This window comes from Sceloporus occidentalis, unplaced genomic scaffold (genome assembly GCF_023333645.1).
Source record: "Sceloporus occidentalis isolate IW3139 unplaced genomic scaffold, rSceOcc1.0.p SCAF_137, whole genome shotgun sequence".
Lineage (NCBI taxonomy): Eukaryota > Metazoa > Chordata > Lepidosauria > Squamata > Phrynosomatidae > Sceloporus > Sceloporus occidentalis.
This window is the reverse complement of record NW_028317117.1, coordinates 227,335-249,016: the sequence shown is the minus strand read 5'-3', so window position 1 is coordinate 249,016 and position 21,682 is coordinate 227,335. Positions and strand designations below refer to the sequence as shown.

General features: G+C 46.8%; 1 protein-coding gene across 1 annotated transcript in view; it reads right to left on the bottom strand.

Annotated features, from left to right (window-relative positions):
* Window positions 1-21,682, bottom strand: part of LOC149281178 (rho guanine nucleotide exchange factor 17-like) — an 82,670-nt gene that overhangs the window by 21,303 nt on the left and 39,685 nt on the right. The window contains exons 2-3 of the mRNA XM_089499536.1: window positions 13,404-13,481; window positions 1,448-1,630 (exon numbers count right to left, since the gene is read on the bottom strand). Coding sequence (XP_089355662.1) covers window positions 1,448-1,630; window positions 13,404-13,481 — 261 coding nt within the window. The remainder of the gene's footprint in view (window positions 1-1,447; window positions 1,631-13,403; window positions 13,482-21,682) is intronic.

Sequence of the window (21,682 nt, the reverse complement as noted above, 5' to 3'; positions counted from 1 at the left end):
TATTGGAACCCAGGAGTGATGGGAGTGATAAAGGGCCGTTGGAACCCAGGAGTGATGGGAGTGATAAAGGGCCATTGAAACACAGGAGTGATGGGAGTGATAAAGGGCCATTGGAACACAGGAGTGATGGGAGTGATAAAGGGCCATTGGAACACAGGAGTGATGGGAGTGATAAAGGGCCAATGGAACCCAGGAGTGATGGGAGTGATAAAGGGCCAATGGAACCCAGGAGTGATGGGAGTGATAAAGAGCCATTGGAACCCAGGAGTGATGGGAGTGATAAAGAGCCATTGGAACCCAGGAGTGATGGGAGTGATAAAGAGCCATTGGAACCCAGGAGTGATGGGAGTGATAAAGGGCAATTGGAACCCAGGAGTGATGGGAGTGATAAAGGGCCATTGGAACACAGGAGTGATGGGAGTGATAAAGGGCCATTGGAACACAGGAGTGATGGGAGTGATAAAGGGCCATTGGAACACAGGAGTGATGGGAGTGATAAAGGGCCATTGGAACACAGGAGTGATGGGAGTGATAAAGGGCCATTGGAACACAGGAGTGATGGGAGTGATAAGGGGCCTCTGTACGCCTATGAAGAGATTCCATTAAAAATCAGCTGTTTTACGCTACAATAGTCATTTAAAGCATTAACCCCGTCTGCGCTGGATTTCTGATCCATTCCATGTTTTTGTAATGACAAAATCTGCTCGTGTGTGTGTGTGAGATGAGTGTGTGTGCGAGATGAGTGTGTGTGTGAGATGAGTGTGTGTGCGAGATGAGTGTGTGTGCGAGATGAGTGTGTGTTGGTGAGTGTGTGTGTAGAAGTAACTGTGCACAAGCTGCACCTTAGAATATGATCAGAGGCATTGATTGCGGCTCCCGCGTGGCTCCCTTGTGATTTATTGATGCAGAGAAGTATGACATCATACCCCAGCTTTCTGATTTACCGCAGGGCAGGGTGACTGGATCGGTAACCATGTCTGTAACAAAGCAGCTTCTCTTTGGATGCATGCTGAGGGGTATCTCACACTGCCGGCTAAACTCCTTACACAACTGCCTCTCCGGTACGAGAGGAGATCATTCAGGGAAAGGGTTAAACTGAAATCAGACCTGGCAATAAATCATTGCTGGAAATCCCGGGTATGTGAGAGGTATTTTGGCACAGAGTCCCGCACATTATATTAAAATGACTCTCGCACACGGAAGGTTTAACAGGATCCACGTATAAATGGACTTTACTGAGAGAGTGGTGGATCAATGGAACAGCCTCCCAGCAGAAGTGGTAGAGGGTAATACAGTGAGGGGATTAAACATGCATGGGATAGACACACGGCTCCTGATTCAGGTTTGAGTCTTTACAGCAGGAGAAGCGGGTGCGAATGTGTTTTTTATAGGCCAGAAAGTCCTGTGAACACCAGGACTGTTGGAAGGTATGCTCCAGGCTACTTACAGACTGGCCTAGGACGTCTCCCACCGTCTGGATCTCGGCCCAGTTGTGCACGCACTGGTGGACCTGCTCCAGGAATTGCTCGTGATGTTCCAGCAGCTCCGGTATCTGATCGAATATTTCATCCACCAAGGAAGGGTCGCAGAGGAAGGAATTCTCCGGCTGCTTTAAGGGCCTCATGTAACCCTGCCGGGGAGGAAAAAGAGACACGAAAAGTCATCTAAAGCCATAAATCAGGATTACGATTATAATAATAAATAATAATAATATTATTGTTGTTATTATTGTTTTTATTATTATTATTGTTATTATTGTTAGTTAATATTTTATTATTGCAGCTTTTGTTTTTATTGGATTAACACATTTATTATTTTATTATTTATTTAATAAATGTATTTTTTTTATTAATTTTAAACATTTCTTGGGTTGTGGATAAAATTGTACATTTCCGCAGGTTGTTTTGCCTCTAATGATCTGGCCGGTGATATAATATACAGCTTCCCGACCCCCTTACTGCCCGCTCAGTTAGAGAGATAGCTATTACTCGGACACAGAGTCCCGTAGGTATCCGTTGCCCCCTCGCACCCCTGAGCCATATCCCATGACGAGGAGGGGAGATGGAATCCCTGGGTAATAGATCCCTGAGTTGTTGTTGCGCTGCAGTTGATGGGAGTTGGGATTCGCTCCCGGCTGGCAGAGATTAATCAGCTCCTGGAATCCTGACCCTGCTGCCGGCTCACATTGCCATAATCTTTAGTGAAATGACCCAAAAGGGAGATATTTGCACTTTTCAAAAGGATATACTATTGGGGCTGCAATCACCTTTTTGTGCCTGGCCTCCATGATTCTGGCCTCCTCTTTCCCATCATCCTCCATCCTGCCCTCCTCTCTCTCTCAGTCTTCATCATCCGCCCCTTCTCCACTCTGCCCTCCTCTCTCCCAGCCTCCGTCATCCTGCCCTCCTCTCTCCCAGCCTCCGTCATCCTGCCCTCCTCTCTCCCAGCCTCCGTCATCCTGCCCTCCTCTCTCCCAGCCTCCGTCATCCTGCCCTCCTCTCTCCCAGCCTCCGTCATCCTGCTCTCCTCTCTCCCAGCCTCCGTCATCCTGCCCTCCTCTCTCCCAGCCTCCGTCATCCTGCCCTCCTCTCTCCCAGCCTCCGTCATCCTGCTCTCCTCTCTCCCAGCCTCCGTCATCCTGCTCTCCTCTCTCCCAGCCTCCGTCATCCTGCCCTCCTCTCTCCCAGCCTCCGTCATCCTGCCCTCCTCTCTCCCAGCCTCCGTCATCCTGCCCTCCTCTCTCCCAGCCTCCGTCATCCTGCTCTCCTCTCTCCCAGCCTCCGTCATCCTGCCCTCCTCTCTCCCAGCCTCCGTCATCCTGCCCTCCTCTCTCCCAGCCTCCGTCATCCTGCCCTCCTCTCTCCCAGCCTCCGTCATCCTGCCCTCCTCTCTCTTAGCCTCCGTCATCCTGCCCTCCTCTCTCTTAGCCTCCGTCATCCTGCCCTCCTCTCTCCCGGCCTCCGTCATCCTGCCCTCCTCTCTCCCAGCCTCCGTCATCCTGCCCTCCTCTCTCCCAGCCTCCGTCATCCTGCCCTCCTCTCTCCCAGCCTCCGTCATCCTGCCCTCCTCTCTCCCAGCCTCCGTCATCCTGCTCTCCTCTCTCCCAGCCTCCGTCATCCTGCCCTCCTCTCTCCCAGCCTCCGTCACCCTGCCCTCCTCTCTCCCAGCCTCCGTCATCCTGCCCTCCTCTCTCCCAGCCTCCGTCATCCTGCCCTCCTCTCTCTTAGCCTCCGTCATCCTGCCCTCCTCTCTCTTAGCCTCTGTCATCCTGCCCTCCTCTCTCCCGGCCTCCGTCATCCTGCCCTCCTCTCTCCCAGCCTCCGTCATCCTGCCCTCCTCTCTCCCAGCCTCCGTCATCCTGCCCTCCTCTCTCCCAGCCTCCGTCATCCTGCCCTCCTCTCTCCCAGCCTCCGTCATCCTGCCCTCCTCTCTCCCAGCCTCCGTCATCCTGCCCTCCTCTCTCCCAGCCTCCGTCATCCTGCTCTCCTCTCTCCCAGCCTCCGTCATCCTGCTCTCCTCTCTCCCAGCCTCCGTCATCCTGCCCTCCTCTCTCCCAGCCTCCGTCATCCTGCCCTCCTCTCTCCCAGCCTCCGTCATCCTGCCCTCCTCTCTCCCAGCCTCCGTCATCCTGCTCTCCTCTCTCCCAGCCTCCGTCATCCTGCCCTCCTCTCTCCCAGCCTCCGTCATCCTGCCCTCCTCTCTCCCAGCCTCCGTCATCCTGCCCTCCTCTCTCCCAGCCTCCGTCATCCTGCCCTCCTCTCTCTTAGCCTCCGTCATCCTGCCCTCCTCTCTCTTAGCCTCTGTCATCCTGCCCTCCTCTCTCCCGGCCTCCGTCATCCTGCCCTCCTCTCTCCCAGCCTCCGTCATCCTGCCCTCCTCTCTCCCAGCCTCCGTCATCCTGCCCTCCTCTCTCCCAGCCTCCGTCATCCTGCCCTCCTCTCTCTTAGCCTCTGTCATCCTGCCCTCCTCTCTCTTAGCCTCTGTCATCCTGCCCTCCTCTCTCCCGGCCTCCGTCATCCTGCCCTCCTCTCTCCCAGCCTCCGTCATCCTGCCCTCCTCTCTCCCAGCCTCCGTCATCCTGCCCTCCTCTCTCCCAGCCTCCGTCATCCTGCCCTCCTCTCTCCCAGCCTCCGTCATCCTGCCTCCTGAGAAGTAGAGCAGTCTTTCTACATAATTAGTTGATCGCCGAGTTACTTTTTACAAGAACTCAGTCTCTCCATTTAACACCTTTTTAAAAAGCTTTTAAATTTTAATAAAAATGTCTATAAATAGAACTTCCCGAAAGTGAGACCCCCTGATAAATATTACAATCTCACCCCCCCCGGCTGCCTGCGAGTGACCCCCGTTGCGTTCAGATTTCTGCGTCCATCACCTTGTTCTGTTCCTTTATTTTATTGAATCGCAAATCATTTCCCTGAAGCCGTATAATCCTCGACCCGCATCGCTCGTTATATATTATATTATATTATATATTATATTATATATTATATGAGGAACTGGGAGGGGCCTACCAACCGGCTCATACAAAAAGGTCCAGCTTCAACGAAGACCACCCCACCGACACCATATAAATTGGTTATAAAAATAGACCTTATTGGGGGAACGTTAGCAAAGACCTCGCATACCCCCGACCGCCTCGGATACCCCCGACTGCCCCCGATAACCCCGACCGCCCCCGATAACCCCGACCGCCCCCGATAACCCCGACCGCCTCGGATACCCCCGGCCGCCTCGGATACCCCCAGCCACCTCGGATACCCCCGGCCGCCTCGGATACCCCCGGCCGCCTCGGATACCCCCAGAAGACACGGCTCTTGGTCTGCACGCGAACTGAGAAGCTACAAAGGGAGCCAGTGTTTGGACCGAAGGATGTTCGGATCTTCTGAGGTCAAACCACAATGTTTTGTTGGTAAATGAGCTTGTGCTGCGCGGCATGCTCTTGGGCACGTGTCACATGTGTATTGTCTCGCGCACGGCTCGGAACACTTACAAGAAGACAACGGCCTATTCATGCTCCCTGGCAAAGAGGCAGATCTGAAAGGATCCACCCTAATGTGTTTAAATTCCCTCACTATAACAGCTTTCACCACTCCTGCTGTGAGGCTGCTCCACTTATCTACCACCCTCTCCATGTCCTGCTACAGCTGGATACATTTTTAGGAATATGGCTTTTTTCGCATGTAGATTGTATACACCATTTAGTGTGGGGGGGGCAGCAATAACCCCCAGCGCTGTATACCGTAATATAACCCCCCCAGCACTGTATACAGTTATATAACCCCCCACCGCTGGATACACTAATATAACCCCCAGAGCTGTATGCAGTAATATAACCCCCCCAGCGCTGTATACAGTAATATACCCCCCACCGCTGTATACAGTAATATACCCCCCACCGCTGTATACAGTAATATAACCCCCCACCGCTGGATACACTAATATAACCCCCAGAGCTGTATGCAGTAATATAACCCCGGCGCTGTATACAGTAATATAACCCCCCAGCGCTGTATACAGTAATATAACCCCCCCAGCGCTGTATACAGTAATATAACCCCCAGCGCTGTATACAGTAATATAACCCCCCAGCGCTGTATACAGTAATATAACCCCCCAGCGCTGTATACAGTAATATAACCCCCCAGCGCTGTATACAGTAATATAACCCCCAGCGCGCTGTATACAGTAATATAACCCCCAGCGCGCTGTATACAGTAATATAACCCCCAGCACTGTATACAGTAATATAACCCCCCAGCGCTCTATACAGTAATATAACCCCCAGCGCTGTATACAGTAATATAACCCCCAGCGCTGTATACAGTAATATAACCCCCCAGCGCTGTATACAGTAATATAACCCCCCAGCGCTGTATACAGTAATATAACCCCCCAGCGCTGTATACAGTAATATAACCCCCAGCGCTGTATACAGTAATATAACCCCCCAGCGCTGTATACAGTAATATAACCCCCCAGCGCTGTATACAGTAATATAACCCCCAGCGCTGTATACAGTAATATAACCCCCCAGCGCTGTATACAGTAATATACCCCCAGCGCTGTATACAGTAATATAACCCCCAGCGCTGTATACAGTAATATAACCCCAGCGCTGTATACAGTAATATAACCCCCAGCGCGCTGTATACGGTAATATAACCCCCAGCACTGTATACAGTAATATAACCCCCAGTGCTGTATACAGTAATATAACCCCCAGCGCTGTATACAGTAATATAACCCCCAGCGCTGTATACAGTAATATAACCCCCAGCGCGCTGTATACAGTAATATAACCCCCAGCACTGTATACAGTAATATAACCCCCAGTGCTGTATACAGTAATATAACCCCCAGCGCTGTATACAGTAATATAACCCCCAGCACTGTATACAGTAATATAACCCCCAGCGCTGTATACAGTAATATAGCCCCCCAGCACTGTATACAGTAATATAACCCCCAGTGCTGTATACAGTAATATAACCCCCAGCGCTGTATACAGTAATATAACCCCCAGCACTGTATACAGTAATATAACCCCCAGCGCTGTATACAGTAATATAACCCCCCAGCACTGTATACAGTAATATAACCCCCAGTGCTGTATACAGTAATATAACCCCCAGCGCTGTATACAGTAATATAACCCCCAGCACTGTATACAGTAATATAACCCCCAGCGCTGTATACAGTAATATAACCCCCCAGCACTGTATACAGTAATATAACCCCCAGCGCTGTATACAGTAATATAACCCCCAGTGCTGTATACAGTAATATAACCCCCAGCACTGTATACAGTAATATAACCCCCAGCGCTGTATACAGTAATATAACCCCCCAGCACTGTATACAGTAATATAACCCCCAGTGCTGTATACAGTAATATAACCCCCAGCGCTGTATACAGTAATATAACCCCCAGCACTGTATACAGTAATATAACCCCCAGCGCTGTATACAGTAATATAACCCCCCAGCACTGTATACAGTAATATAACCCCCAGCGCTGTATACAGTAATATAACCCCCAGTGCTGTATACAGTAATATAACCCCCAGCGCTGTATACAGTAATATGTGATATTTTTCAGATAACAGAGCGAGAATCATACAAACGGCTGATATGCAGCTGCCTGGAAATCTTGTATTATGGGGCAAAAACTGGAACTGTAATATGAAGAAAACAGTGAAATATTTTTTATAAAAGTTCGCCTTTATCATACTGGAGAGGGCACTAGTGTTCTTTTTAGTGGAACAGCAAACAATCTGCAAGATATTCTCACACGGTAATCCATCAAAACCAATCCCTGTGACTGTAGACGGTATTTATGAGAACGGCTCAGCGTGGATACATTGTTTCACCCGCAAGAAACGCCGTTATTTGTGTAACACGGCTCGGCGGTACACGGAGCAGCCGCTGCAGACAAAGCGTTCCGTGATCTCTCGGGTCTCCTTTGTGTGATGACTGGAGAGAGAGCTTTACGGAGGAGGCGAGACGCTCTGCACATGCAGAGCATCACGTGCCACGTACTTAGCAGAAATCCCCACGTGTCACGTGTAGCAACATTCACGGCCCATGACGCCTGGCCCAGTATCTGATTTCCCCTCTTTCCTCCCCTGATGCCCCTCTCCTCTAATACCCCTCTTACCTCCCCCTGATGCCCCTCTTTTCTAGGAGGTCGGAATGGTTGCTGGGTATGAGGGGATCGCAGGGTTCTACGGCCCTAAAAGCCCCGATAATGTGTATAGAAACAGCAGGAAACGGCTTTATAAATTAAACGGGGTAAATAAACCCAATTATTCTTCTTCTAGATGCCTCACAAACATTGGGGGGATTCATGATTGTAAGCAACGTGAAAAATAAGGACTGCTCAAACTAAACAAGGACACTTGGTATATATGATAATGTATAGCATACTGTATGAAATGTCTGTACCTGTACGGTAAGTTATAGGGTGGGACCCTCCGGCCATAACATGCACTTTACTGCCGCGGGCCCCTTTTATTTTCCGTGGGGGCCCTTTTATTTTCCGTGGGGGCCCTTTTATATTCCATGGGGCTCCTTTTATTTTTCGCGGGGGCTCCTTTTATTTTCCGCGGGGGCCCTTTTATTTTCTGTGGGGCCCCTTTTATTTTCCGTGGGGGCCCTTTTATTTTCCGTGGGGCTCCTTTTATTTTCCGTGGGGCTCCTTTTATTTTCCGTGGGGGCCCCTTTTATTTTCCGTGGGGGCCCTTTTATTTTCCGTGGGGGCCCTTTTATTTTCCGTGGGGGCCCTTTTATTTTCCGTGGGGCTCCTTTTATTTTTCGTGGGGCCACTTTTATTTTCCGTGGGGCCCCTTTTATTTTCCATGGGGGCCCTTTTATTTTCCGTGGGGGCCCTTTTATTTTCCATGGGGGCCCTTTTATGTTTCGCGGGGGCCCCTTTTATTTTCCGTGGGGGCCCTTTTATTTTCCGTGGGGGCCCTTTTATTTTCCGTGGGGGCCCTTTTATTTTCCATGGGGCTCCTTTTATTTTTCGTGGGGCCACTTTTATTTTCCGTGGGGCCCCTTTTATTTTCCATGGGGGCCCTTTTATTTTCCGTGGGGGCCCTTTTATTTTCCATGGGGGCCCTTTTATGTTTCGCGGGGGCCCCTTTTATGTTTCGTGGGGGCCCCTTTTATTTTCCGCGGGGGCCCCTTTTATTTTCCGTGGGGGCCCTTTTATTTTCCGTGGGGGCCCTTTTATTTTCCGTGGGGGCCCTTTTATGTTTCGCGGGGGCCCTTTTATTTTCCGCGGGGGCCCTTTTATTTTCCGCGGGGGCCCTTTTATTTTCCGTGGGGGCCCCTTTTATTTTCCGCGGGGGCCCTTTTATTTTCCGCGGGGGCCCCTTTTATTTTCCGTGGGGGCCCCTTTTATTTTCCGTGGGGGCCCCTTTTATTTTCCGTGGGGGCCCTTTTATTTTCCGTGGGGGCCCTTTTATTTGCTCTGTAGGTATAATGAATGCACATTAAAGCTTTCTAACCAGATTTCTTGGTTCAGGATGCTGGGGGGACGCCGGAGGGTCTCTTTAAAGGGGCGCGCAGCTATGATACGCATTCAAGTACATTTTATGGCTGGAGTGTCCCTTTAAATGATCTGCAATGAGGACAGCTCCAAACATTCTCCCCCTCTCTCTCTTCTCTCACTCCCTCCTCTCTGTCTTTCTTTCTCTCTCTCTCTCTGTCTCTTTTTCCCTCTCAATTCTCTCACTCCCCCTATCTTTTTCCCTTCTCTCTCTCTTTCCCGCTCTCTTTTTCCCTCTCTCTCCATCAGTCTCTCTCTCCCTCTCCTCTCTTTCTCTCTCTCTCTTTTTCCCATCTCTCTCTCTCTTTCCCGCTCTCTCTGTGCTCTAACGAGATGTTCTTTGTTGGTACGTTAAAGGGCAGCTTGTCAGACCGCGTCCCCTCTTCCTGGTACACGCAGGCCGCCGGACGATTTCCTCTGGACATCATGTTCTCAGCCGTCGGGACAGATAAATCCGTAAGCGCGAGAACGAGGTGAATGAAAGCAGCATGCAGATTTTCGGTGAGATGGGGAGGAGCGCGATTCGCCCTCTCTCTTAAATGAGTGTAAAAGAGAAGAAAACACAATTGTTACCTAGCAATGGTTAACCCCTTACGACACCGGTTACTCTCTGGTGAGATTCCATAAAAGGACTGTATTATTATTATTTATTGGATTATATAGCGCCGTCATATTCCGCGGCGCAGTACACAACGGAAGACAATCTCTGCCCCACTCCTGTGTTGTGTCCACGACATAAAAAAGGGTTAAACGTCAGGCTGCAAGAATTTGCCCGATCTGCCCAGGGAGAAATTCCTGAAAGATCAAACAGATAGTCGGTTTAAAGAAGCGGTCGATTACTTTTCTGCGGGCCTCTTGGAAAGCGATGAAAGCTCCGTCCGGGCCGCTCATATAATAATATTTATTAGCGGAGATCACCCTCCGCCAGGTACGTGGACTGCTTCTGGTCCGGTGACTCCGGGCCGCGGCGGCCACCTTGGCCATTTAACACCTGACGTGTAGGAAACGTACCGATTTTAGTCGGCGACCAGCTTTCAAAAAGCGATTTCCAGGGACAGTCTGCCTCGGAATATTAACATCCCAATACAACGTATCTGCGCTTAATTGGAAGGAAATTACCCTATTAACCCTTTAGAGAACAGAGGACTAAAAGACTGATTAAGATCTGAGTCTTTACAGCAGGAGAAACGGGCAGACTAGACGGGGGCCGAATGGGGCCGATCTGCCGGCAGGTTCTATGTTTCTATGCTTTCAATTCTGACGAATGTAAAGGTGATAGCAGTCAGATTTATTAAGAGCGAGCGGGGCGCCGAGTGGAACAGATGATGTAAAAAACAGAAACCCCCGGAGACTTGTTACACAGTGTCGTGGAATTCTACGAGCCGTGAAGGTGCGACTATTAGCGGGGCGCCAGGGCTATATAAAACTGCAACAGCCATTTTACACTCGGCGAGGTGACTGTACCCAGGGGTGAGCGCGGCTCACGCGTTTCGCAGCCTTCGTTACGATGTCATGATGCAGCGTTACTATGGGAACGATGGCGCTGCACAGCGGTGTCGGGTGCTGCGGAGAACGAGACCTTGAAGGTCTGCCAGGTTATTAATAATGAATACAATGTGTTGCTTTCAGTGCCGTCTTTGACACGGGGTGTACAGGGCAACGGCCACGAGCCCAGGCTTACCTTTGGGGTGGAATGGCACCTTTTGGGGGGCCTGCCGTGGGCTGCGTTTATTTGTACCCCCAAAAAGGCGCAAATATACAGATCTCTGTCTACTGCACCACAGAGTCAGCGGTGCTCTGTACTGCAGGTGGACCCCTAAAACTAGAGGGTCAGAGTGTGGTAGTTAAGTGGAACAGCCTCCCAGCAGAAGTGGTAGGAACTAATAGAATGAGGGAGGGGATAGGCATATGGCTCCTGACTCTGGCCTTAAAAATACATACTATGTATTCTGTTTCCATTCAGCAGCACAATTTTATTTTTTAACTACATCACATGGCGCACCGAAAAAGCCGGATGGATTTGGTGTGATCACGTGGTCCGGCTAAACACAGATAAACTAAGGTATGGCAACTAGAAGAAATAATAGCATTTTAAGGAATACTTCCATTCTTGTTATTATATTGATTTTATTTAAATATAATAGCAAATAATTTGAAGCAATAATATATTTGACTATTGGAATATTCCGTATTCTTACATTCCGAGTTACATTTCTGGGAATACTGCAGATTGTTGCGATACAACGGCAATAATAGGCTTTGAAAGGATGCTCGAAATAATTGGCTGTAATAATCCAAAATAATAATAATAGATATTAATAATAATTAATAATTATAATAATAAATAATAATACATATTAATAATACATATTAATAATTAATTACAATAATAAATATTAATAATAATAAATAATAAATAATGTTTTGCAGGCTACCGGCACAGAGCTATATAGAAAAGCTAAAGCTGGTAATCTGCTCAGAGAATTCACCTCCGGCGGCTTCATGAGCTCTTTGGACTTTAAGTGTGAAAATACAATTGGAAGCCGGAAAAGTACTGGTAACTTTCCACTGTCAGCAATAACGAAGAATCTTCTGCATGATCTGCCCAGCTCCTTCATTAAAGGAGCATTTCAGCCCATTTTCACGTTAAGTGTATACTGGGTCTAATTCGCACGGAATCCGGTGCTTTTTCCGGCATGGAAATAGGTCCTGGCATTCTATAGTTATCAATGAGTTTGTCGCTTAACTCCTCCCCCAGCTGCCTCCGCTGAAAACAGGGAGCATACCATGGTACGCTTCGTGCGCACGCTCAGAACCCCCCTTCTAGTCAGAAAAGACTGAGAGCGGCAGCAGCCAATCACGCGTATGCTATCTGAACACTGCTCTGTTAACATACGTGTGATTAGCTGCTGCTTCGGTGAGTGCTCTACTGAGCATGTGCGAGAAGTGTACGTACGAATACTTCCTGCTTCCATTACAGGCAGCTGGGGGAGGAGCTAAAGGAGTCAGAAAGAATACCTGCACCGATTCACATGCATTGGGGTCCGTGTAAAATACACTCTGACATGCATAGAAAATATAACTAGACTATTCCTTAGCAGACCTGCTGTCTTCACCCTTGTACATTATATATATATATATATATATATATATATATATATCATAAACACATATATATATATATATATAATACTCTCGAAGGCTCAAAAGAAGGCTTTAAAATGGAATATTAGTCCAATTAAAAAGTATTTTATATTGCAATACTCATTCTTTTTTTTTTTTTAATATATATATATATATATATATATATATATATATATACACACACAATATTTGCTTGATTAAAAGATAAAAATCATCTGAAAAAACAATCTTGTCTTATAATCGGAGTCATCTTTTATTCAGACCTCAGATCCTTGGCACAGCCGGCTAACCTCAGGGCTTGTCACTCACACTCTCATTCACACGCTCTCTCTCTCAATGTCTCCCTACCTTCTCTGCTGTGCGCTTCCGCGTCCCTGTCTTGTTTCCCGCTGCTCCGCTTAGTCTCTTGCCTCTTCTTGTTCTTCTGAGGCAAGAGAAGGAGCAGAGCCGTGAAAAAAAGGAGACAGGGACACAAAAGGAGGATATGATTTGGAGACATTGACATGAGAAAGAGTCAGAGTGAATGAATGAATGAAAGTTAAAAAAGCAAACAGTGGTTTTGTCCAATATTTAATTATATATGAATTATATTCAGGCTTTTTAAAAATAATTTCATTAAGATCCAAAGTTTGGAGGTCGTCTTATAATTGAGCGATATGATGCATATATATATATATATATATATATATACACACACACACATTATACACATTAATAAACATGTTAATGCCGGAGAGAAATATGTTAAGTAAATAAGAAAAGACCGAATTCTTCCGAGAAACAGAACTAATCCAAACAGCCGTTCAACATGTTGGTGGCGGAACCAGCGTGAGTAAAGCGGAAGACCTGTGGGGTTTTGATGCCGACTCAATGTTTCAAACCATCATCTGAACCACAAACCTCTAACCAGCCAGGACTTTCATATCTTGAGCAGGAAAATCTGCTCCAATGTTCAAGAAGGTAGGGGAACGGTATGCCGGTTACACCAGCAACACGAACAGGGGAGGAATCTGTAAACATGGGACCTCAGATACTTCCATACTTCTGGGAGGTCCACCTGTGTTCATGTAAGACTTGTAAACCCCTACTTGAAGATCAGCAGAGTGGATGCAGCGGAGGAGCACCAACTCTGCCACGCCCCCCCCCCCCCCAACCTCACCACCAGACCAATCAGCATATAGGATACGGACATAACACGGCACTGTACCTCCATCAGCGTGCGCAGAGACTCCACGTAGGACTGTTCCGTGTCTAGGAGGGTCAGGAACACATGTTTTCTCATATCCTGCAAGAGAAAAGGCACATGTATGTGAAGAACCAGGTGCGATAAAGTCCAATAAGACGCCACTACACTTCGGGGGTTAACATGTGAACATCAATCTATGAACTACAGCAGATTACCGAGCAAACGTATAAAAAAAATCTATACGAATAATTCATTCCATTGCAGTCTGCGCCATAAACATGTTTCCGTAAACACATTACACAACAGATATCACTTTGTATGCTGCGCCCTAATTAGCAGCATGCGCACAATTAACACATTGGATAATGCGACCTGGAGCTTAGTGAATGAAGAGATGCTGCGCGTTCTGCCGCTGCGTGAGCCACACGATGTGGATGAATATTTGAACTTGTACCATACGTGCTGCGTTACATGGCTATATACATTATATAGGCAGCCGCCGCCGCTCGCGGGATCCCTGATGAAACAGAATGACATCATAGAGCACTGCGTTTCACCATTTATATTCTTATGACCTCACTTCATACCGAGTCTCCATCGTTCTATTATCTCCTGTAGCCACAACTTTGAATATTGTAAATGGCCAACGAGGGGCGTGTCTGGGTTAAGGGGTGTGGTTACAGGCATGGTCATGGGTGTGGCTTTACGCAGACGTTTAATGTGACTTTGTGCCCTATTGCTGGGTATTTGTTGAGTGGGGCATCTAGAATAAGAATAATGGGGTTTATTTACCTCGTTTAATGTATAAAGCCATTTCCTGCTGTTTCTATACACATTATCGGGGCTTTTAGGGCTGTAGAACCCTGCGATGCCCTCATACCCAGCAAACATTCTCACCTCCTAGAAAAGAGAGGCATCAGGGGAGGAGAGAGGGGGCATCAAAGGGGAGAGAGGGAGCCTCAGGGTTTTGGGGGCCACTTTTAGGGTATGTATAGGGGTCATGCAGATCACCAGAAAATTGCCCATTTGCTAAACATTCATATTAATAAATCATAATAGAGCATAATAGTATTATGACATCATCAGGTTTGTGCTGGTTTGCATCAGATTAGCTCACACAGCTACAAAAAAAAAATAAAAAAAATAGCATCCGGAACAGACATCTCAGACACTTGGATGGCAGAAATGATAATAAAAGCTATAAAGAATTTAAAAATGATGATTTTTAGCTTAGTTTAATCATTCCAAAGATCTGGACTTTTTGGGTTGGCAAAATTTTTTTAAATGTAATATAAGCTAATATAACATATATAATAATATAATACTTTATGATTTTATGACAATATTTATGTCATTCCTAAATTTTTGGGGTCGGTAAAAAAATACATAATATAACCCACAAAATAGTTCCCAAAAACTTTAACATATTTAAATATATATATATATAGGGTCTGGCTTCTTTTTGCCTTTCTAGATGGTTTATCTAAACCTGCAGTAGCTCTGATTGACGGCTTCTGTTGAACGACAGGACATTTTCCTACACGTCAAAACACAAGCTCCATTGTAAAGGAGACTTAGGAGGTATTTCAGCACCTTGGAGAGGTTCTGTTGACTGAGCCGCGTTACAAGATACAACTCTTCCTTTTTTTCTTTAAGGAAACAGTTTCCATACTTTGGAATGGTGAAGGTAAGGCGAGGATTGTCCCTCGGACAATAGATCAAGGTCTACAAAGAGACCGTAAATACAGAAGGACCATCAGCAAACCCCCATAACATGCCTGGCCTCATGAAACCCTTTATTTCACGGGGTCTCTCCCATGACTTGAGAAGAGGCGTTCTGTGGACACATCTCTCCCCCTTTCTTGTGGGTATCTGGAGATGCTTGAAGGTTCAGGGCTGGAGAAACCAGCCTCCTCCAGTGTCAGGACCCAGAAAGCTCAGAAGAACCTCTTGTGGTCCACACAGAGTCTGCCATCCATATACCCACATACTCCCAGCAGAAGTGGTAGAGGGTAATACAGTGAGGGTATTAAACATGCGCGGGATAGACATACGGCTCCTGAATCTAAGACGAGACCAACGACTGATTAAGGTTTGAGTCTTTACAGCAGGAGAAACTGGCCGGGGGCCGGATGGGGGCCGATCTGCCAGCAGATTCTAGGTTTCTATGTTCTCCCTATTTAATTTAATGTATAGTAACACCAGACTAAAATGTAGCAGAACATCATCTTTGTGAGAGGCTGTTATGACATCACGGTAGTCAACGAGACACAACGTTTCGCTATTTCTGATGAGTGTTCCAATAAGTGGTCCCATGGAGGATTGTGATATCCGTAGTTCTTTCCAGTATTAAAAAAAATAAAAAAAATTACATTTGTGAACAAGTTGGAGAACTGAGGGTTCTCTGTCTTCTTATAAAATCAGACTGCTATGGGGTCTACAGTCATATCCTCGGCCATCAGGTCTGGCCATAAAGCCACAAGTGGGCCCCAGTTATATGGAAAGGAGCTCCATGCTCACGTTCCGAAGAGTGTGGACATATTTTTCTTTCCCATCAACAACCCCAAAATTTTTATTTTTTTTTACATTTTTTTTAGGCTGTCCCTAATAGTTATTTCCTTCAAACTCAACAACACTGGTGCTTTATAACATAAAAAAAAGAAAATAAAGAGCAACCAAAAGCCATCATTTCTTGATTGTACTGCGCTGAGGAATATGAAGGCGCTTTATTAAAAAAAAAATATTATTTAAAACATTATTTTTTTCGGGGTAATAATAACAAACAATAATTTCATCAAAGAAAACTAGTGACTCCCTCTCACACATTAATGCTAACACACCCCCCCTCTCACACCACTTACACATTCATGCTCACACACCACTTACACATTCATGCTCACACACACTCCCTCTCACGCCACTTACACATTCATGCTCACACACCCCCTCTCACGCCACTTACACATTCATGCTCACACACCCCCTCTCACACCACTTACACATTCATGCTCACACACACTCCCTCTCACACCACTTACACATTCATGCTCACACACTCCCTCTCATGCCACTTACACATTCATGCTCACACACTTACATATCCATGCAAAAACACAAAAAAACACACATGCTTACACGTTTGACGAGTCACTACAAAGAGTCGTCACGATGGGCTAATAAGGGGTTAATATTTCAAGAGTCAGTTCCCAGACACGCCGATTATCAATAAATATAATGAATTTAATAAGCAACATTCTACGCACGTTAAAGAAAAAGACATTAAGATGACGGTACATGAGAGTGCGGCCCACCCCGTGTGCACAGGCTAGCACTCTATTCTCCCATCCCCCAAATATTTTCATTTAATCTATGGCGGCTGCTGTGGCCAATGAAATTGTATGGATAGGGGGGTAGCTGGTGAAGAGAGGACAGTTATATGATCAGCGAATGCAAGTAGCTTTGATGGCACCACCATTAACAGAATGCCAATGAAAACCCAAGGCAACAGCTGTTATTCTATGACATATTCTGATGACATCACATAGCATCTGAGGTTCCCTCAGAGTCTTGGAGTTGCGGTTTAAACATAGAATCTGCCCGCAGATCGGCCCCATTCGGCCCACCTAGACTCTCAGTCGTTGGTCTCGTCTTAGATCCAGGAGCCGTATGCCTATCCCACGCACGTTTACATTCACTGTATTACCCTCTACCACTTCTGCTGGGAGCCTGTTCCAAGTACCGACCCCGCCAAATGAACCTGGATGCCCTCTGACCATCTCCATACTCATTGAGTGGGAGTTTGTACAGGTGAAGTTCTCCATAGCCTTCAAAGATGATGTTATATAATACCTGCCTGAGTAATATGTACGAGGAGCTACTCTTACAGCCGATGGGATGAAGTGAATTATAAGAGCCCATCATTCACCGGTGTCGTCAGGCAACGAGACGCCTGGAAGGACGACGATAAAATGTCTGATAAAGGATATTTTTAGTAGTTTTGTGAGCAACAAAATGTGATATTTCAACAGAAACACTCAGTATAAATCACTCGTATCTGGAATGTCGGCCAGAGGACAGGACGAGGACTACCTGGCAGACAATTCATCATCTCAAAGGAGGAGAAACGCCAGAACGAGAGGCCACAATCTCAAACGAGAGGCTTGGACAGAATGGAAGGAAGTTTTATTTTACTGAGCGGGTGGTAGGTAAGTGGAACAGCCTCCCAGCAGAGGTGGTAGAGGGCAATACAGTGAGGGTATTTAACATACATGGGATAGACATACGGCTCCTGAATCTAAGACGAAACCAACGACTGATGAAGGTTTGGGTCTTTACAGCGGGAGAAACTATACTTTGGGAAGCCGTACTCCAGGCTGGCCAGCGGTCACTCTCCATTCCCGTATTCTAAATATATACAATGTAGATCATTTAAATGTATTCAGAGTAGGGGATAGTTTGTATCCATTTCCGACAATGCTATAAATACACTTTATGGAAAAAAATTAAGTGTAACTTTATTCTATTGTTGCTATATCCTTGATAACCCAAATTTAAACTCTACAGCGCTGCGGAATATGTTGATGCTTAATAAATAAAAGTTATTATTGACGACAACGAGGATTTCCCCCTCTAAGTCTCAGAGTGAATGAACACATTCCGCTGTGTACAGCACCGGGGGTTATATTACTGTATACAGCACTGGGGGTTATATTACTGTATACAGCGCTGGGGGTTATATTACTGTATACAGCGCTGGGGGTTATATTACTGTATACAGCGCTGGGGGTTATATTACTGTATACAGCGCTGGGGGTTATATTACTGTATACAGCGCTGGGGGGTATATTACTGTATACAGCACTGGGGGGTTATATTACTGTATACAGCGCTGGGGGGTTATATTACTGTATACAGCGCTGGGGGGTTATATTACTGTATACAGCGCTGGGGGGTATATTACTGTATACAGCACTGGGGGGTTATATTACTGTATACAGCGCTGGGGGGTTATATTACTGTATACAGCGCTGGGGGGTTATATTACTGTATACAGCGCTGGGGTTATATTACTGTATACAGCGCTGGGGGGTTATATTACTGTATACAGCGCTCGGGGTTATATTACTGTATACAGCGCTGGGGAGTTATTACTGTATACAGCGCTGGGGGTTATATTACTGTATACAGCGCTGGGGGTTATATTACTGTATACAGCGCTGGGGGGTATATTACTGTATACAGCACTGGGGGGTTATATTACTGTATACAGCGCTGGGGGGTTATATTACTGTATACAGAGCTGGGGGGTTATATTACTGTATACAGCGCTGGGGGGTATATTACTGTATACAGCACTGGGGGGTTATATTACTGTATACAGCGCTGGGGGGTTATATTACTGTATACAGCGCTGGGGGGTTATATTACTGTATACAGCGCTGGGGTTATATTACTGTATACAGCGCTGGGGGGTTATATTACTGTATACAGCGCTCGGGGTTATATTACTGTATACAGCGCTGGGGAGTTATTACTGTATACAGCGCTGGGGGTTATATTACTGTATACAGCGCTGGGGGTTATATTACTGTATACAGCGCTGGGGTTATATTACTGTATACAGCGCTGGGGGTTATATTACTGTATACAGCGCTGGGGGGTTATATTACTGTATACAGCGCTGGGGGGTTATATTACTGTATACAGCGCTGGGGGGTTATATTACTGTATACAGCGCTGGGGTTATATTACTGTATACAGCGCTGGGGGGTTATATTACTGTATACAGCGCTGGGGGTTATATTACTGTATACAGCGCTGGGGAGTTATTACTGTATACAGCGCTGGGGGTTATATTACTGTATACAGCGCTGGGGGTTATATTACTGTATACACCGCTGGGGGGGTTATATTACTGTATACAGCGCTGGGGGGTTATATTACTGTATACAGCGCTGGGGGGTTATATTACTGTATACAGCGCTGGGGGGTTATATTACTGTATACAGCACTGGGGGTTATATCACTGTATACAGCGCCGGGGGGGTTATATCACTGTATACAGCGCCGGGGTTATATCACCGTATACAGCGCCGGGGGGGTTATATCACTGTATACAGCGCCGGGGGGGTTATATCACCGTATACAGCGCCGGGGTTATATCACCGTATACAGCGCCGGGATTATATCACCGTATACAGCGCCGGGGTTATATTACTGTATACAGCGCCGGGGTTATATTACTGTATACAGCGCTCGGGGTTATATTACTGTATACAGCGCCGGGGTTATATTACTGTATACAGCGCTGGGGGTTATATTACTGTATACAGTGCTGGGGGTTATATTACTGTATACAGCGCTGGGGGGTTATATTACTGTATACAGCGCCGGGGTTATATTACTGTATACAGCGCCGGGGTTATATTACTGTATACAGCGCTGGGGGGTTATATTACTGTATACAGCACTGGGGGTTATATCACTGTATACAGCGCCGGGGGGTTATATCACTGTATACAGCGCCGGGGTTATATCACCGTATACAGCGCCGGGGGGGTTATATCACTGTATACAGCGCCGGGGGGGTTATATCACCGTATACAGCGCCGGGGTTATATCACCGTATACAGCGCCGGGATTATATCACCGTATACAGCGCCGGGGTTATATTACTGTATACAGTGCTGGGGGTTATATTACTGTATACAGCGCTGGGGGGTTATATTACTGTATACAGCGCCGGGGTTATATTACTGTATACAGCGCCGGGGTTATATTACTGTATGCAGGGATAAGGCAGCTGCGGGTGATTTTTCTGGAAGGGGAGGGCAGTAGAGGTTTATAGGAGAGAGCGCAGTCTGTAAGGGGAGGTGCGGAAATGAATTGTGCGCGAGTTTTAGACAGGGGTTGCCGTGGTAACGGTCCCCACGCCATTCCTCATCTTCCGCCTGCATCCAGGGCAGAATTAATTGAGAAGCAGCGCGATGTTCTGTTCCTGCTGCAGCCCCCACACCCCCCGCGCCTCGGATAAAAGAGAAAAACAGGTAGTACGGAGACGATTCTATCCCAGCTGCAAACAGTCAGGGAGCAGACTTCGGAGGTATAATCCTTCTTTATAAACGGAGGAAAAAAAGAACATTTTCTTTGGGCATAAAATACAAAAATAAGTTAAAAAAATTAAATAATGGTCAATGCGTCAGTAACCCTTTCATTGGCATTACCAAAGGTAATGTAAGGATGGGGGGTAGATAAGTGGAACAGCCGCCCAGCAGAAGTGGTAGAGGGTAATACAGCGAGGGGATTTAAACATGCATGGGGTAGGCATACGGCTCCTGAATGAAAAAGGACTGATTATGGTCTCTGTGTCTGTCTGCGGTCTATAGGTTGTAGTGTAGTCTATAGGGGATAGAATCATTTGGCGGGGGGGGGGTGACTCCCAGGTCGGACCCCCTTCCTAACTATCCTAATATTTGCCTTCCATCCACTCAGGAAGACTCCGGGTACGGTCTCCGGGTGCCACCCCCTGGTCAGTAACCACGGTGCGCTAACTGCTTTATGGCAGAAGTCAGGAAGTCCTAGGCAAGTCCCTCGCCACTAACCCTTAGGCTCAATAGGACATTAAGTCCCAGGCATTCTATAACTTTCAATAATTTAGTGTGATAATGCAAAAAACAAATAATACAAAACGTATGAAAACCAAGGTATTGCATAAAAAATACAATACAGTTAACCCCTTCTCTGCAGGGTTTGCTTTAAACAAACCCTGAGCGGCTGATATGAGGGGGCCCTGTGGCAATAAATGATTAATATATATATATCCCCCCCCCCGATTACCCGGGTGACTAAAACAAAACGCGTTGCTAAGATACGGAAGTCTGAGTACCGGAGCTCCCGCGTGGCCCCCGATACACTCTCCAAGGAGCAAGGATACTGCTCCGTATAACGAGTTCACCCAACCCTTAGAAATACTAAATAAATGATAAATCGACGTCACGAAGAAGAACGGATTTCTCTTACATTACTGAGAAGGCTCGTGGATACGTGGCACAGCCACTCAGCAGAGGTGGTAGAGGTTAATACCGTGAGGGGGTTTAGCCATGCATGGGATAGGTATATTGCTCTGGGGGGGGGGCTGAAGGATCTCCTGCTTAGTCATCGGGCGAAAAAGATCAGACCACCTACTTCAGACTATGGGTTAAATGCGGCTGTGCACTGTGGGCAAGTAAGCCAGGGTGGTATTAACCCTTTCACAACCTCACCTTCCAACATTTTAAAACAATTTAAAAAAAAAAATCCCC